Here is a 14344-nt window from a genome sequence, read left to right on the forward strand (position 1 = left end):
CCTACCACTGCTACCTCCTATGCCCGTCCCACTCCTGCCACCATCCCTCCGTCCCGCCACAGCCTCCTACAATCAACCCACTACTGCCTCTGTCCCTCCTACCACTGCTACCACCTTTGCCCATCCCACCGCGGCCTCCTTCCCCCGTCCTACCGCGGCCTCTTTCTCTCCGTCCCGCCGCGGCCTCCTTCCCCCCGTCCCGCTGCGGCCTCCTTCCCATCCCGCCGCTGCCTCTTCCAATCATTCCACCACTGCCTCGATCCCTCCTACCACTACCTCCTATGCCCATCCCACTCCTGCCACCATCCCTCCGTCCCGCCACAGCCTCCTACAATCAACCCAGAACTGCCTACCTCCCCTCGTCCCACCACTGCCTCTGTCCCTCCTACCACTGCTACCTCCTATGCCCATCCCACTCCTACCGCGGCCTCTTTCTCCCCGTTCCGCCGCAGCCTCCTTCCCCCCGTCCCGCCGCGGCCTCCTTCCCATCCCGCCGCTGCCTCTTCCAATCATTCCACCACTGCCTCGATCTCTCCTACCACTACCTCCTATGCCCATCCCACTCCTGCCACCATCCCTCCGTCCCGCTGCAGCCTTCTACAATCAACCCAGCAATGCCTACCTCCCCTCGTTCTACCACTGCCTCTGTTCCTCATACCACTCCCTCCTATGCCCACCCCACTGCTGCCACCATCCCCCCCGTCCCGCCGCTGCCTCCATCCCCCTGTCCTGCCGCTGCCTCCTTCCCCCCCGTTCCGACGCTGCCTCCATCCCCCTGTCCTGCCGCTGCCTCCTTCCCCCCCGTCCCGACGCTGCCTCCATCCCCCCCGTCCCGCCGCTGCCTCCATCCCCCCCGTCCCGCCGCTGTCTCCATCCTCCTGTCCTGCCGCTGCCTCCTTCCCCCCCGTCCCGCCTCTGCCTCCATCCCTGTCCCGCCACTACCTTCTTCTTTGTCCCACCACTGTCTTCTTCCCTCATCCCGCTACCTCCTTTCCTTCCCTCGTCCCACCAGTGCCTCCTTCCCTCCATTCCGCTGCTGCCTCCTATGCTCACCCCACCACTGCCTCCCCTCCAGCACACTGCTGCCTCTCTCCTGCCGCTGCCTCTCTCCCTCTGTCCCACCACTGCCTCCTTCCCACCGCTGCCTTCTTCCCTCCATCCCTCCACTGTTTCCTTCCTACCTTCCCTCCATCCCTCCACCCTTCCGCTGCTTCCTTCCATCCATCCCTCCGCTGCTTCCTTCTCTCCATCCCTCCGTTGCCCTCTTCCCTCTTCCATGCTCATCCCTGGTCGAGTCCCTGACTCCCTCCCTCCCTCCCGAGGTACCTGGCTGAGATGATGACAGCATCAGCCTCATCCCAGCGCAGCCAGGGCAGTCGCTTGAGACTGTTCTTGGTCAGCAGGAAGAGCCCTGGGAAGACGATGCCCCCAGCCACCAAGGCGTGAAACATCTCTGGTGAGGTGTGCAAGGGGAGGACCCACGTAGAGTAGAGGGGCTGGATAAGGGTGGTCAGTTGGGCTGGGGGGATCCGACCTCACTGCAGCCCAGTGGGGGACAGGCCTGGTGGGTGAACATGGTAGTGGGAGTGATGGGGGTACCCAGTGGCTGCTTGGATCCAGGCAGCCGCTCTGAGGCCGGCTGTGACAGAGAGAAAGGGGAGAGAGAGGAGGGGGGAGCAGCTGTCAGGCACTGGGTGGAGGCATTTAAAGAGACAGCAGCGGATTGTCCTGTGTAGGAGGTGGGATGGGAAGCAGTGGGAAGGAAGTCACAACAATCATTTGGAGGGGCTCTGGGACTGGAAAAGGGGTGCAAAGGACAGGAGGGGCAGGAAAATTGAGACTGGAAAGAAAGCTGGGCATGCAGCCAGCAGAGAGGCAAGTGAAAGGGGCACCAGCAGAGATGTGGGGTGGGGGAACCCATGGCTGGGATAGCAGGGGGTTGAGGGTCAGGCCTGGAGGGCATGGGCAGAGATTTGGGGTGGGGGAGCCCAAGAGTGGGATAGCAGGAGGCTGGGGGCACAGGTAGAGGTGTGAGAGCCCATGGCTGGGATAGCAGGGGGTTGACGGTCAGGCTTGGGGGGCATAGGCAGAGTTGTGGGTGGGGTGGGGTGGGAGAGCCCATAGCTGGGATAGCAGGGGGTTGACGGCCAGGCTTGGGGGGCATAGGCAGAGTTGTGGGTGGGGGAGCCCATGGCTGGGCTGGCAGGGGGCTGGGAGTCAGGCCTGCGGGGCAGGGGCAGGGTTGTGGGTGGGGGAGCCCATGGCTGGGCTGGCAGGGGGCTGGGAGTCAGGCCTGCGGGGCATGGGCAGGGTTGTGGGTGGAGGAGCCCATGGCTGGGCTGGCAGGGGGCTGGGAGTCAGGCCTGCGGGGCATGGGCAGGGTTGTGGGTGGAGGAGCCCATGGCTGGGCTGGCAGGGGGCTGGGAGTCAGGCCTGTGGGGCATGGGCAGGGTTGTGGGTGGGGGAGCCCCTGGCTGGGGGCTGGGAGTCAGGCCCGTGGGGTTGTGGGTGGCTGGCTGGGGGCACAGGCAGAGCTGAGCCCCACCCTAGGCAGGCAGGCGGGGGTCACGGGAGGGCGGGCGGGACACCTGATCACTGGAGGGCGCTTGGGTCTAATCCCATAATCCCTGGCACAGGCAGGTGGGGATGAAGGTCAAGGCCCATTCTGGAGGCTGGGCATTTAACCCCTTCCTGTCCGTGCTGAGCCCCGCCCGCCCGCGCGCTAAGCTCCCTGCTGCGCCCGTGACCCTGGAGTCTCCTCTGGGCAGGTGAGAGGGGAGACTCCTGGGCCACTAGCACCATCTGGCGGCGCAAGGAGACTCCCCTCCCCCCCGCAAGCCCGGCCTGAGCCCAGCGCTGGGAGAGGACCCGGCTCCTGCCCCCCTCCCCCCCGCAAGCCCGGCCTGAGCCCAGCGCTGGGAGAGGACCCGGCTCCTGCCCCCCTCTCCCCCCAGGCCCGGCCTGAGCCCAGCGCTGGGAGAGGACCCGGCTCCTGCCCCCCTCCCCCCCAGGCCTGGCCTGAGCCCAGCGCTGGGAGAGGACCCGGCTCCTGCCCCCCTCCCCCCCAGGCCCGGCCTGAGCCCAGCGCTGGGAGAGGACCCGGCTCCTGCCCCCCTCCCCCCCGCAAGCCTGGCCTGAGCCCAGCGCTGGGAGAGGACCCGGCTCCTGCCCCCCTCTCCCCCCAGGCCCGGCCTGAGCCCAGCGCTGGGAGAGGACCCGGCTCCTGCCCCCCTACCCCCCCCCAGGCCCGGCCTGAGCCCAGCGCTGGGAGAGGACCCGGCTCCTGCCCCCCTCCCCCCCCCAGGCCCGGCCTGAGCCCAGCGCTGGGAGAGGACCCGGCTCCTGCCCCCCTCCCCCCCCCAGGCCCGGCCTGAGCCCAGCGCTGGGAGAGGACCCGGCTCCTGCCCCCCTCCCCCCCCCCAGGCCCGGCCTGAGCCCAGCGCTGGGAGAGGACCCGGCTCCTGCCCCCCTCCCCCCCCGCAAGCCCGGCCTGAGCCCAGCGCTGGGAGAGGACCCGGCTCCTGCCCCCCTCCCCCCCCCAGGCCCGGCCTGAGCCCAGCGCTGGGAGAGGACCCGGCTCCTGCCCCCCTCCCCCCCCCCAGGCCCGGCCTGAGCCCAGCGCTGGGAGAGGACCCGGCTCCTGCCCCCCTCCCCCCCGCAAGCCCGGCCTGAGCCCAGCGCTGGGAGAGGACCCGGCTCCTGCCCCCCTCCCCCCCCCAGGCCCGGCCTGAGCCCAGCGCTGGGAGAGGACCCGGCTCCTGCCCCCCTCCCCCCCGCAAGCCCGGCCTGAGCCCAGCGCTGGGAGAGGACCCGGCTCCTGCCCCCCTCCCCCCCCCAGGCCCGGCCTGAGCCCAGCGCTGGGAGAGGACCCGGCTCCTGCCCCCCTCCCCCCCGCAAGCCCGGCCTGAGCCCAGCGCTGGGAGAGGACCCGGCTCCTGCCCCCCTCCCCCCCGCAAGCCCGGCCTGAGCCCAGCGCTGGGAGAGGACCCGGCTCCTGCCCCCCTCCCCCCCGCAAGCCCGGCCTGAGCCCAGCGCTGGGAGAGGACCCGGCTCCTGCCCCCCTCCCCCCCGCAAGCCCGGCCTGAGCCCAGCGCTGGGAGAGGACCCGGCTCCTGCCCCCCTCCCCCCCGCAAGCCCGGCCTGAGCCCAGCGCTGGGAGAGGACCCGGCTCCTGCCCCCCTCCCCCCCCCAGGCCCGGCCTGAGCCCAGCGCTGGGAGAGGACCCGGCTCCTGCCCCCCTCTCCCCCGCAAGCCCGGCCTGAGCCCAGCGCTGGGAGAGGACCCGGCTCCTGCCCCCCTCCCCCCCCAGGCCCGGCCTGAGCCCAGCGCTGGGAGAGGACCCGGCTCCTGCCCCCCTCCCCCCCGCAAGCCCGGCCTGAGCCCAGCGCTGGGAGAGGACCCGGCTCCTGCCCCCCTCTCCCCCGCAAGCCCGGCCTGAGCCCAGCGCTGGGAGAGGACCCGGCTCCTGCCCCCCTCCCCCCCCAGGCCCGGCCTGAGCCCAGCGCTGGGAGAGGACCCGGCTCCTGCCCCCCTCTCCCCCCAGGCCCGGCCTGAGCCCAGCGCTGGGAGAGGACCCGGCTCCTGCCCCCCTCTCCCCCCAGGCCCGGCCTGAGCCCAGCGCTGGGAGAGGACCCGGCTCCTGCCCCCCTCCCCCCCCAGGCCCGGCCTGAGCCCAGCGCTGGGAGAGGACCCGGCTCCTGCCCCCCTCCCCCCCCCCAGGCCCGGCCTGAGCCCAGCGCTGGGAGAGGACCCGGCTCCTGCCCCCCTCCCCCCCCCAGGCCCGGCCTGAGCCCAGCGCTGGGAGAGGACCCGGCTCCTGCCCCCCTCCCCCCCCCAGGCCCGGCCTGAGCCCAGCGCTGGGAGAGGACCCGGCTCCTGCCCCCCTCCCCCCCCCAGGCCCGGCCTGAGCCCAGCGCTGGGAGAGGACCCGGCTCCTGCCCCCCTCTCCCCCCAGGCCCGGCCTGAGCCCAGCGCTGGGAGAGGACCCGGCTCCTGCCCCCCTCCCCCCCCCAAGCCCGGCCTGAGCCCAGCGCTGGGAGAGGACCCGGCTCCTGCCCCCCTCCCCCCCCCAGGCCCGGCCTGAGCCCAGCGCTGGGAGAGGACCTGGCTCCTGCCCCCCTCTCCCCCCAGGCCCGGCCTGAGCCCAGCGCTGGGAGAGGACCCGGCTCCTGCCCCCCTCCCCCCCAGGCCCGGCCTGAGCCCAGCGCTGGGAGAGGACCCGGCTCCTGCCCCCCTCTCCCCCCAGGCCCGGCCTGAGCCCAGCGCTGGGAGAGGACCCGGCTCCTGCCCCCCTCCCCCCCCCAGGCCCGGCCTGAGCCCAGCGCTGGGAGAGGACCCGGCTCCTGCCCCCCTCCCCCCCCCAGGCCCGGCCTGAGCCCAGCGCTGGGAGAGGACCCGGCTCCTGCCCCCCTCCCCCCCAGGCCCGGCCTGAGCCCAGCGCTGGGAGAGGACCCGGCTCCTGCCCCCCTCCCCCCCGCAAGCCCGGCCTGAGCCCAGCGCTGGGAGAGGACCCGGCTCCTGCCCCCCTCCCCCCCCCAGGCCCGGCCTGAGCCCAGCGCTGGGAGAGGACCCGGCTCCTGCCCCCCTCCCCCCCCAGGCCCGGCCTGAGCCCAGCGCTGGGAGAGGACCCGGCTCCTGCCCCCCTCCCCCCCCCAGGCCCGGCCTGAGCCCAGCGCTGGGAGAGGACCCGGCTCCTGCCCCCCTCCCCCCCCAGGCCCAGCCTGAGCCCAGCGCTGGGAGAGGACCCGGCTCCTGCCCCCCTCCCCCCCCAGGCCCGGCCTGAGCCCAGCGCTGGGAGAGGACCCGGCTCCTGCCCCCCTCCCCCCCCAGGCCCGGCCTGAGCCCAGCGCTGGGAGAGGACCCGGCTCCTGCCCCCCTCCCCCCCCAGGCCCGGCCTGAGCCCAGCGCTGGGAGAGGACCCGGCTCCTGCCCCCCTCCCCCCCCAGGCCCGGCCTGAGCCCAGCGCTGGGAGAGGACCCGGCTCCTGCCCCCCTCTCCCCCCAGGCCCGGCCTGAGCCCAGCGCTGGGAGAGGACCCGGCTCCTGCCCCCCTCTCCCCCCAGGCCCGGCCTGAGCCCAGCGCTGGGAGAGGACCCGGCTCCTGCCCCCCTCTCCCCCAGGCGGCTGCATTACTTGGCAGCGACGTAGACGGCCTGCAGCTGGTCCATGCCCAGGGCCCGCGGGCGCTGCAGGGCCCAACGCAGGGTCAGGAAGAAGATGGGGAAGAAGCAGCAGCTGAAAAGGAAGATCACGGCCATCTGTGAGGGGAAGGAGAGCAGTGAGAAAGGGGGCAGGGGCCCCGCAGCACCTCCCCAGGGAGTCTCCCTCCCAGCCCCACGCCCCCCTCAATGTGTCACAGCTCCCCCAAAACACCGGCACCTCTGCCACATGCCTCACAGCACCCCTCCCCCGGCCCTGCACCCCAAACCCGGCCCCCCACCGCACCCCTCCCCCGGCCCTGCACCCCAAACCCGGCCCCCCACCGCACCCCTCCTCCGGCCCTGCACCCCAAACCTGGCCCCCCACCGCGCCCCTCCCCCGGCCCTGCACCCCAAACCCGGCCCCCCACCGCGCCCCTGCCCCGGCCCTGCACCCCAAACCCGGCCCCCCACCGCGCCCCTCCCCTGGCCCTGCACCCCAAACCCGGCCCCCCACCGCACCCCTCCCCCGGCCCTGCACCCCAAACCCGCCCCCCACCGCACCCCTCCCCCGGCCCTGCACCCCAAACCCAGCCCCCCTCCGCGCCCCTCCCCTGGCCCTGCACCCCAAACCCAGCCCCCCTCCGCACCCCTCCCCTGGCCCTGCACCCTAAACCCAGCCCCCCTCCGCACCTCTCCCCTGGCCCTGCACCCTAAACCCAGCCCCCCTCCGCACCCCTCCCCTGGCCCTGCACCCCAAACCCAGCCCCCCTCCGCACCCCTCCCCTGGCCCTGCACCCCAAACCCAGCCCCCCTCCGCACCCCTCCCCTGGCCCTGCACCCTAAACCCAGCCCCCCTCCGCACCCCTCCCCTGGCCCTGCACCCCAAACCCAGCCCCCCTCCGCACCCCTCCCCCGGCCCTGCACCCCAAACCCAGCCCCCCACCGCACTCCTCCCCTGGCCCTGCACCCTAAACCCAGCCCCCCTCCGCACCCCTCCCCTGGCCCTGCACCCCAAACCCAGCCCCCCTCCGCACCCCTCCTCCGGCCCTGCACCCCAAACCCAGCCCCCCTCCGCACCCCTCCCCTGGCCCTGCACCCCAAACCCAGCCCCCCTCCGCACCCCTCCCCTGGCCCTGCACCCCAAACCCAGCCCCCCTCCGCACCCCTCCCCTGGCCCTGCACCCCAAACCCAGCCCCCCTCCGCACCCCTCCCCTGGCCCTGCACCCCAAACCCAGCCCCCCACCGCACCCCTCCCCTGGCCCTGCACCCCAACCCGGCCCCCCACAACTCGCCCTCCCCGGCCCCTCCTCCTTGCAACTATGCCTGCCTGCTCCTCCTGCAGCTCCTCCCTCCATGTCATTAGCATATATTTGCATATATTTTCATAACGTGAGTCACCCCACCTCCCGCAGGGAAAGAGCCAGACTCACCCCCACCTGATCCCAGCGGGCCCATGTGCCGCTCGCTGCCCCTCCCACGGGGCGGGGTCTCATCTGCATACATTTGCATACAGCCAATGGACTGTGGCGAGCTGATGGCTAATTCTGCATCTAGTTACCCGGTGGGGCAACGCGCCCCTGGCCTGCCCCGGGTCCCTGCATTAATGGGCATGAGCTCATTTGAATAGCTAATAAGTAGATTTGCATACGTGTCGATAAACTCAGGTTAATTTGCATCTCATTTAATGATGCATATTCATTACCCACGCCCATTCCCGCAATTAAAGGCGTTTGGTGTGGCTAATTAGCCCGCCCCTAATGAATAATCAATTAGGTTCCTCCAGTGACTCACGCTGCGCCGGCTGTTGCGCGCATGCGCCCCTGCGCCTAGTGGGCAATGGCGCGTGCCCAGCGCGCATGTCCTGTTCGCAGTGGCTGGACAGGGCCTGGCCCAAGGGAGGTCGTGCGCGTGCGCCGGCTGCCAAGCCTGGCGCGAGGGTGCGAGGCAGTTAACGGTCACTCTGTTCTGAGGATTCTAACCAGACAACGTTCGCGCCGGTCCTTCTGATTGGCTGCGGCGCTGAGCCAATGGACATCCGCGGCACGGCGGTGTTGCCGGGAGGGGCGGAAGGAGGGCGTGCGAAAGGGCGATTTTGGTTGGCTGCGGCCGAAGGGCCCCAGAAGCGTGATGAGAAAGAGCCGGCATTACTCCACGCAGTCTCGCAGCTCCTTCGAGGCCAGCAGAACATGTGGGGGGGTCACGCCCACTTGCTCAGCCGAGCCGAGCCGAGCCGTGCTGGCAGCGCAGCCCCAGGACACCTTCATGAACAGGGGCAGGCCTGGGCCACGGCGCGGTACCTTTGAATGAGAACTTCTGCACTCTCATTGGCCCATGGTGCAACCAATCAGGGAGCAGCCAATGTTTTGCTCTCCTGCACCGCGTGGGCCTGGTGTCTGATTGTTCCCCCAACCAATCCCAGAACCCAAACTCAGAGCTGCTGATTCGCTGCAAACTCTCGGCCAATCGTGCCAGAGAGCATCTTGTCCCTGGACTCATTCTGCTTTCTGATTGGCTTCGGACTCATCCCTCTGGTGATCAGCTATCCCTGTGTCCTGATTGGCTGGGAAGTGTCAGCCAATTGGCTGCAGAAGAGTACAAAGTGTCTCCTCTGGCCGAGAGCCATGGGCCAATCAGATCAAAAGAGAGGTCAACGTCGTCAGGCTGGCGTAGGGGCGCTGCCACGGCCAAAGGGTGAGGCTGTTCCAATGGACTGGGGGCGGGCTTCCCTTATAGTGCTCTGAGGCCATTTCCGGTCGGATGCGGTCATTTCCGGTAACTGCAGCTGCCGAGGCCCTGCAGTGCGTCTTCTTCCAATGTACAAGGGCCATTTCCGGTGCAAATGGCTTCGGTAACGTCACTTCCGGAACTTCTTGTTTTCGAGCACGTTAGTCCCTCGTGCGGCCCCGTATCGGCAGCGGGTGGGGCGGGGCCCGGCTGCGCCGTCGCTTATGGCAACAGAGGGACGCGCGAGAGGAGGGTGTAGTATCGCGGGATGTTGGGTTAACGGCCCCAAGCGGGCAAGCGGGCGGCCATGAATATTCATGAGCTGGGTTCGGGGCGCCTCGATGGTATCCTGGCCTAATTAATATGCATGATGCTAATTGCGGCGGGGCAGTTGAATATGCGAGAGGGTGCACTAGTGAAAGGGCGGGGCCAACGTCTGAATGCCAACGAGGGGGTGGGGCTAGCCTGCCTCATTAGCCCCTGTCATGAATATTAATGATGGCGCATGCTAATGAGGTGTGTTGCCGCGGCTCCGCTGGGAAGCGGTCAGTAGGGTTCAGAGTGAACACGGGGCGTGCGGCGCTGAAGGGCCTCTCCTGGTGAGCAGAGACCCGGACCCCTCTGAGGATCCCCACCCCGGGAATGGCTGGAAGTCTCCCTCCCCTCGCAGCCTGACCCCTCCTCTCCTGTCTCCCTATTGCAGACCCCCACGCTGGGCCCCCCCAACTCCCTCCTTCTGCCCCTCCCAGCCATTGTCTTCATCACCGTGGCCGCCTACCTGCTCCTCCTCCTGCTCCTCCTCGCTCTGCGCCAGTGCCTGCTGGTAAGGGGAACCCACTGGGGGCAGGGTCTACAGAGGGGAGGGGAAGCAGGTGGATATGGGCAGATATTCCGGTGTCACAGGTTGGGTGAGCCTAGGGCATCAGAGCGAGGACGGGAAAATCAGCGGTGGGGGGTGAGTTAGCCCTTCCATCTTCTCCCCACATTTCCTCACAGAGCCGTGGACTCTGCGCCGACTGTTGCTGGTGTGAGAAGGGGGTGCTGGGGGCGCCCTGCCAATGTTGCGTTTCCTGCACTGAGGCCTGCGACTGTGCCCCTTCCTCTCTCACCCGCTGCCTGGAGACCTGCTGGCCCCGCTGCCAGGTGAGTGACCCCAGCCCCTTTGGGGAACTCACCCCCATGTTGTCCTGTAAGTGCTGCATGGGATCTTTTCAGGGGGAAGGGCAAATCGCCACATTTATTGGAAATACATATAGCTGTCACACTTGTCATACGCATATGAGATATTGCACTCTGCCTTGTTACTAGTAGTTGCCCCCCTAACCGCACTGGCCCCGTGAGTTAGGTGGGGGATGGGTGGAGCTGGATGCCTGCTGATCCTGCTGTCCCATGTAGACAAGACGAAACCCGGGATCCCCTGCAAGATGCTTAGACAGATTTGCAGGACAGGGGAGCTACTATCAATCATCTTGTGCATATGCAGAATCTGTGGGAGTCGTCATCTGCATGTGCAGTTAGTCACCTGGCGCCTTCTTCTGGGGGGTGTCAATGCTGCCATATTCATAGAGGGGGCTTCCAGAAGCAGGCACTTGCTGCTGACTCCCAGGGGCCCGCAGCTCCAGTCGTTCAGTGGGCTCACTTCACAGGTCTCATACTCTGGTCATCTAAAGAAGTGGGTTATGCCCACAAAAGCTCATGAGACCATCTACATCTATGGTCACCACCCCATTGATCGCAATCGACTGATCGATTGGGAGGGCCCAACCAGTCAATCAAGAGGTGTTCAGGGCCCCCCCATTTTTCCCCACCCCCAAGAAGCCCCACTACCTAACTCCAGTGACAATGGAGGTAGCGGGCTGGACGGAAGTCCGGCAGCTGTGTGCCACTTCCGGGGTTTCAGGAACTGCGCTGGCTGCTCCCCTCCCAGTACCTGAAAGGCCAGGTCTGTGGCACACCGAGGACTTCCTGTGCGGGGCAGGGAGAGGGGAGGAGTCCCTGGAGGAAGCGTGTGCCGGGACGTCCTTCCCCTGCGGGCGGGTTGAGTAGGACTCCATGGAGGAGGCACCAGAACGTCCTTCCCCTGCAGGGAGGGAGGGAGGGGGTGGAGTCCTGGGAGGAGGCACATGCCATGGATTCCCTGTTCCCTGCCCCAGGACCCACTGGCAGCCTGCCACTTGCCCCATCATCCTGTCCCCTACCTCCACCAACACCCTGTCCCTGCTTCAGCACCCACTGGCACCCAGTTCCCACCCCAGCATCCTGCCCCCACCAACACCCTGTCCCCTGCAGCAGCACCCTGGCCCTGGCCCAGCACTCACTAGCAGCCTTCCCCAGTACCATGTCCCATGTTCCCACCAGCACAGTTGGGGCCACATTAATGAGGCTTGAGGGGTTTTGGAGGAGTTATTTTTTTTGCATCTCACTTGTGTGGCCCTAACTGACTTTTCTATGGGTCAGTGACCCCTGACTGAAAACAGGTTCCCCGCCCCTCTCACAAATAAAGACAATGCTGAAACTTTGTGTTTGACATATTTTATTTAAAAATGAAGCCTGGCCAACAAGCCCCCAATTGGGGCCAAGGCCACATCTCGCCGCAGCACCATAACACTCCTGCGCGCGTGCGCGCGCACACACACGATCCCAAACCTGAGCCTATCATACACTGGAACCCCCTGTCCTGACCCTCTCTCAGCCCCAAACTCCTGCCCCCCCACATCCCCAGTCTGCTGCCACAACACTCCTGCATCATCCACACACCACAATTGTGTCCTGAGCCCATCATACTCCCAGCCTCCCTGCCCTGAGCCCCTCATGTACCCCAGCCCAAACTCCTGCACCCTCACAGCCACAAGCCTGAGGCTTGCTCAGCACCCCAACCCTCCACCAGACCCCAACGCTCTCCAGCCTAGAGCCCCCTCCCTGACCCAGCATCTCCTTCTCTACCTCCTCCTGCATCCAAATTCCCTCCCAGAGCTTGCACCTCTCACCCCTTCCCACACCCAAATCACCCATTCCCACCCCAGAGCCTGCACCTCCTGTCTGAACCCAGTGAGGGTACGACCAGACTGCAGGAGTTTTTCTGGGATTCCAGACGTATACCGGAAAAACTCCTCCACATCCAGGGACACGTTTGTTCTTCCGCTTTTTTTAGGGGAAGAGCAAACATGCTCCTTTGGCAACCCCTGTATTCCCCATTCCACGAGAAATAAGGGGGCCTCCGAAAGAAGTTGTTTTTCTGACATTTGGTCCTGTCTAGATAGGTCAAATGTCGGAAAAACCTCTTCCTACAGAAGAATCGGAAAAAAGCAGCAGTGTAGCTGTACCCAGAGGCTGTGTCTAGACTGGCAAGTTTTTCCGCAAAATCACATGAGCCTTGCCAGCTGTTTACACTGGCCGCTTGAATTTCTGGAAAAGCACTGACGGTCTCCTGTAAGATCATCAGTGATTTTCCGGAAATACTATGCTGCTCCCGTTTGGGCAAAAGTCTTTTTCCGAAAGACTTTTGCCCAAAAGGGCCAGTGTAGACAGCATAGTAGTGTTTTCTGAAAAAAAGCCCCAATTGCGAAAATGGCGATCGGGGCTTTTTTGCAGAAAACCGCGTCTAGGTTGGCCACGGACGCTTTTCCGCAAAAAGTGCTTTTCTGGAAAAGCATCCTGCCCATCTAGACACGCTTTTCTGAAAATGCTTTTAATGGAAAACTTTTCCGTTAAAGCATTTTCAGAAAATCATGCCAGTGTAGACGTAGCCTCTGAGAGTGTATAAGTCAGAGCTGGGGATTGCAAGTGATGGAGAGGAGGAGAGCAGAGACGGCGGGGCTAAGGAAGGGGTGGGGTCTTGGCTTGTTCTGACATTTTTCGTCCCAGATCACTTTTGAAAAGGTTGAAGACCACTGGGCTACATGCTTTGTTAGTCTTCCAAGTGTGACCAGACTATTTGTTGTTTTTTAAGTTTATCCTCTACAGACTAACTCGTTACCCCATGAAGCTTCTCTCCAACGTTGTAACTGCCCTGAGGTGCTTGTCTTCCAAGACTTATTCATTCACACCTCATGGTATGAGGCATAAGGGTTATTGCGAGAACAGGGTTTTCTCTCGAAATAACCGTGTCTTAACAGCGTGTTCTTTCAAAACAGAGTTATGTCGAAATAGCACCATACCATGAATATGCAAATGAAGCACGGGATATTTAAATCTGGGCTCCATTTGCACTTTCAAATGTCTTCTCGAAAGAGGGTGCAAGTGTAGACATACCTAACAGATTTATTAGAGCATAAGCTTTCGTGGGCAAAGCCATTCGTTGTCTTTACCTTAGGGACTATTCTACCAAGACTAATACAAAAGACGCAATGCGAAGAACACTGGAACTGGAAGGGACCTCCAGAGGCCTTGGAGTCGTCCCCTGCCTAGCTGCAGGGATGTTAGCTATAAGTTGCTTTAGTCATCGTGTAGTCACAACCATTTTTAACAGTTGTGTAGGTACTAAAATGCTCCCCCTGGAGAGCCCCGTCACCCCATGCTGCCGCTTCTGTAGGAGAGGCAGCACAAGGGAGGGCAGATGGAGTCAGTGTGTGAGGGGAACCCATTTAAGAAAACTACCAGATTGGTTTGGCATGATGTGTTCTTTTACAAATCCAGGCTGGCTGTTCCCTAGCACCTTATTACCTTCCAGGTGTTTGCAGATGGATTCCTTAATTGCCCGCTCCATTCTCTTCCCTGGCACAGAAGTTAAACTGACTGGCCTGTAGTTTCCTGGGTTGTTCTTCTTTCCCTTTGCATAGATGGGCACTAGATTTGCCCTTTTCCAGTCCTCTGGAATCTCTCCCAATTTCCCTGACTTTCCAAAGAAGACAGCTAGAGGCGCAGATATCTCGTCTCTCAGCTCCTGGGGAATTGCAGGCATCTCACTTCTCCAAGTAATTTTAACTTCTTCTTTTCCTAGTTTACCACCCCCTAGTAAATCGCCTGTGGGAGACAATCCTGCAGATTAATCCCCCCAATTAAATCTCTTGTCAGGCAATCCCACATGCTAATGCTCTGTAGGCTAACAGCACTGCCTAACATTGGCCCATGGGATTACCTGTCATACAATAGCCACTGTTTAGTATCATGACCCCCTGCTTAACAGCCCCGCTTTCGCTTTCTTTCTCTTTCTCTGCAGGGCTGGGAGCATGCTGCCTGCCTCTCTGTTCCTCGCTGCTGTCCCCTCTGTGACTGTGCCTGTGCCTACCAGCCCCCCGATTGTCAGAGCATCAATTGCATCTGCTTTGAGGTCAAACTGCTCTGAGGGGGCCCCCCTTTGAGACTGACTGGATTGTGGGGATCCCCTGCTCCCCAATGGGGTGATCCCCGATTTTGTAGCAAAATTTGTAATGTCCACTTTTAGAATAAAGCAGCTTTAAGATGCCTCCCCTTTTCTCTCTACTTTTCGGTGTTGGAGGGTCAGAACTGGGGCCCTTGCAAATAACCTGGCCACCAGATTC

The 14344-nt window shown here is 64.6% G+C and overlaps 2 protein-coding genes across 16 annotated transcripts in view; one reads left to right on the forward strand and one right to left on the reverse strand.

The window, feature by feature from the left end:
- Nucleotides 1–8095, reverse strand: part of TLCD3B (TLC domain containing 3B) — a 29837-nt gene extending 21742 nt beyond the window's left edge. Inside the window, exons 1-3 of one of the 7 annotated variants that reach the window (XM_075917403.1) lie at nt 7571–7897; nt 6132–6256; nt 1327–1411 (exon numbers count right to left, since the gene is read on the reverse strand). Coding sequence is in view for 6 of the 7 variants with exons in the window: in XM_075917399.1 (XP_075773514.1) it covers nt 6132–6256; nt 7571–7639 (194 nt within the window). In the remaining variant the exon portion in view is untranslated. Of the gene's footprint in view, nt 1–1326; nt 1460–6131; nt 6257–7570; nt 7912–7931 lie in introns of those variants that run through there. The other 6 variants (XM_075917399.1, XM_075917398.1, XM_075917395.1 and 3 more) reach the window with 6 other exon arrangements.
- LOC142825558 (uncharacterized) lies at nt 1443–14268 on the forward strand. Of its 9 annotated transcripts, none has more exons than XR_012899955.1 (4): nt 1443–1461; nt 9568–9687; nt 9861–10007; nt 14023–14268. XR_012899955.1 is itself a non-coding variant. In XM_075917408.1 (4 exons), the coding sequence occupies exons 1-4, from the start codon at nt 8980–8982 to the stop codon at nt 14146–14148; spliced, it is 402 nt and encodes a 133-aa protein (XP_075773523.1). In that variant the 5' UTR covers nt 8839–8979; the 3' UTR covers nt 14149–14268. The 9 variants fall into 9 exon arrangements, 5 of the variants coding, with proteins under 5 accessions (XP_075773523.1, XP_075773522.1, XP_075773519.1 ...); XR_012899954.1 differs by lacking the exon at nt 1443–1461 and adding an exon at nt 8694–8831; XM_075917408.1 differs by lacking the exon at nt 1443–1461 and adding an exon at nt 8839–8988.
- Nucleotides 14269–14344: the final 76 nt, after the last annotated feature.

The sequence above is a fragment of the Pelodiscus sinensis genome, unplaced genomic scaffold, assembly GCF_049634645.1.
Source record: "Pelodiscus sinensis isolate JC-2024 unplaced genomic scaffold, ASM4963464v1 ctg201, whole genome shotgun sequence".
Taxonomy (NCBI): Eukaryota; Metazoa; Chordata; order Testudines; family Trionychidae; genus Pelodiscus; species Pelodiscus sinensis.